Source organism: Anoplopoma fimbria, chromosome 17 (assembly GCF_027596085.1).
Source record: "Anoplopoma fimbria isolate UVic2021 breed Golden Eagle Sablefish chromosome 17, Afim_UVic_2022, whole genome shotgun sequence".
NCBI lineage: Eukaryota > Metazoa > Chordata > Actinopteri > Perciformes > Anoplopomatidae > Anoplopoma > Anoplopoma fimbria.
Window position 1 is genome coordinate 14,938,130 of NC_072465.1, and position 2,459 is coordinate 14,940,588.

At 42.9% G+C, this 2,459-nt stretch overlaps 1 protein-coding gene across 1 annotated transcript; it reads left to right on the forward strand.

Annotated features, from left to right (window-relative positions):
* The first annotated feature begins 850 nt into the window (after positions 1-850).
* On the forward strand, positions 851-2,146 carry gpr61l (G protein-coupled receptor 61-like). The gene has a single exon (XM_054617842.1). The coding sequence runs from the start codon at positions 851-853 to the stop codon at positions 2,144-2,146; it is 1,296 nt and encodes a 431-aa protein (XP_054473817.1).
* The last annotated feature ends 313 nt before the right edge of the window (positions 2,147-2,459 follow it).

The following is a 2,459-nucleotide window of genomic DNA, read 5'->3' on the forward strand; positions in this document are numbered from 1 at the left end:
TGAATGTCAGGTATTTATTTCTGTAAAAAACAAACCTTTCTAGATAGAGTTTTCGGAGAAAGCAAACTTTATTGATATAACTTTACCAATTTATTCCCAGGAACAGACTCTGAAGAAGTGTAAAATGGTAAAAAAATATCTGTCTTGAAACTGCAGTGTACTTTTAAAGATAGCATTTAGTCGGCTCAATCTTTAATTGCCTTTGCAGCGTTTGGCACTCAGAAAGGACAGACTTGTTTTTCTCCTATATTTTTGGATTTACAACATATTTTTTTCCCAAACAACCAACAAAAAAACTCATGCACATTGGCTCTTGTTTACTCATAAAATAAGTCAAATATCACATCGGTTTGCAACTCCTTTTCATTCAGTAAGTTACTAAAGGGAGAATTCAACAAATATATTTGACAGCAGTTGGACCTAAAACAACTGGTAAAGAATAGCTCAGACTACTGAGGCGTGTCATTGCTTATAGTCCTCAAAACTATTATCTTCAACATCAGTGAATGGCCATCAAGGTGGCAAATACTGATTTCACGTAAACAAGGCTAGTCGTTTACTGTATTATCCTGTAAACGGTTTCCAATTTACCCACAAGTGCATCTGCTCAAAACATGGAAGATACCCGTTTCCAATTAGAAATCAGTAGTCAGGTGAAAGTCAATTGCAATTTCTTTTTCAATTCACATATTAATTCATCAGTCACATATCTAACAACTTTATGGTCATTTTTAATGGATAAGTTAAATTCAATTAAATTTGTTTATAATTAACTCTTTTCTGTCTCCTTAACACAGGACTTCCACAAATGAGGACATCTGAAATACAAATGGAGGTTTTTGAATGAATAATGGCGGATAAGATTGGTCCCATGATAGCCTCTGTGCCACATCACTCACCAACTAATCTCACCACGTCCCCATGGGAGCCCAATCCTACAGTTCCTGCCGATGTGGGCGTCGTCACAAGCTCCCAGTCTCAGATCAAAGACCTTTTTGGGTTGTTCTGCATGGTGACCCTTAACCTCATTGCCTTGTTGGCCAACACTGGTGTGATGGTGGCCATTGCCCGGGCTCCTCACCTGAAGAGGTTTGCTTTCGTGTGTCACCTTTGTGCAGTGGACTTGCTGTGTGCCATCCTCCTCATGCCTTTGGGTATCATATCCAGCTCAGCGTTTTTTGGCACTGTGGTGTTTACTGTTCTGGAGTGTCAGGTGTACATTTTTCTCAACGTTTTCCTCATCTGTCTCTCCATTCTCACCATCACAGCCATCAGTGTGGAGCGTTACTTCTACATCGTACACCCCATGCGCTATGAAGTCAAGATGACCATCAACCTCGCTATTGGTGTCATGCTCTTAATCTGGGTTAAGTCAGTCCTCTTAGCTTTGGTCACGCTGTTTGGATGGCCACCTTACGGACCTCAGAGCTCTATTGCTGCAGCTCACTGCTCTCTCCATGCGAGCCACAGTCGTCTAAGAAGTGTATTTGCTGTGCTCTTCAGCGTGGTTTGTTTCCTGGTTCCTGCAGTGGTGATCTTTTCTGTTTACTGTTCCGTGTACAAGGTAGCTCGTTCTGCAGCCCTGCAGCAAGTCCCTGCTGTGCAAACGTGGGCAAATGCAAGCCCTGCTAAGGACCGCTCAGATTCCATCAACAGCCAGACCACCATGATCACCACCACCCGTACTCTGCCCCAAAGACTATCTCCAGAAAGGGCCTTCAGTGGAGGAAAGGCTGCCCTTACTTTGGTATTAATTGTGGGTCAGTTCTTTGTTTGTTGGTTGCCCTACTTCATCTTCCACATGCAGATGTCCCTGACTGGCTCCATGCACAGCCCTGGGGACTTAGAGGAGGCAGTCACCTGGCTGGCCTACTCCTCCTTTGCAGTTAACCCGTTCTTCTACGGCCTATTGAACAGGCAGATCAGAGAAGAACTGGTAAAGTTTCGGCGCTGCTGCTTGACCCAACCGGCAGAGTTTGGGACATCCAGCCATGAGGGCTCCCTTCAGGAGAACTTCCTCCAGTTCATTCACAGAACCAGCAGCACAGCTGAAACCACATCCACCACTGCCATATCCCGTCCAAGAAAAAACACTATGGATCCGGGAATAAAGCTCCCTGGACAAATACCTGAGGAGCACGCTTAGACATTGACCATCACGAGTTATGGACCACAGTGCTAAAATATAGACTATGTCAGTTATTTGGTAAGCACGCGAAAAGGTTCACATAACAAGTCTTTCTAAAAACAATAATGACATGCCCTTGTTTACATTGAAATGATTATAAGTCATTTGAATCATTTGTCCTTCCTATACTGGCCACAAAGAGATTCCTTATTTTAATGTAAGTGACTGAAGACAAAATATTCGTTCTGTGCAAAAATCCACACTTGGTTTGGATAAGTCAGCTGAAGCCTTATATTTTTTGTTGTTGTTGTTGTTGTTGTTGCATGTAGTG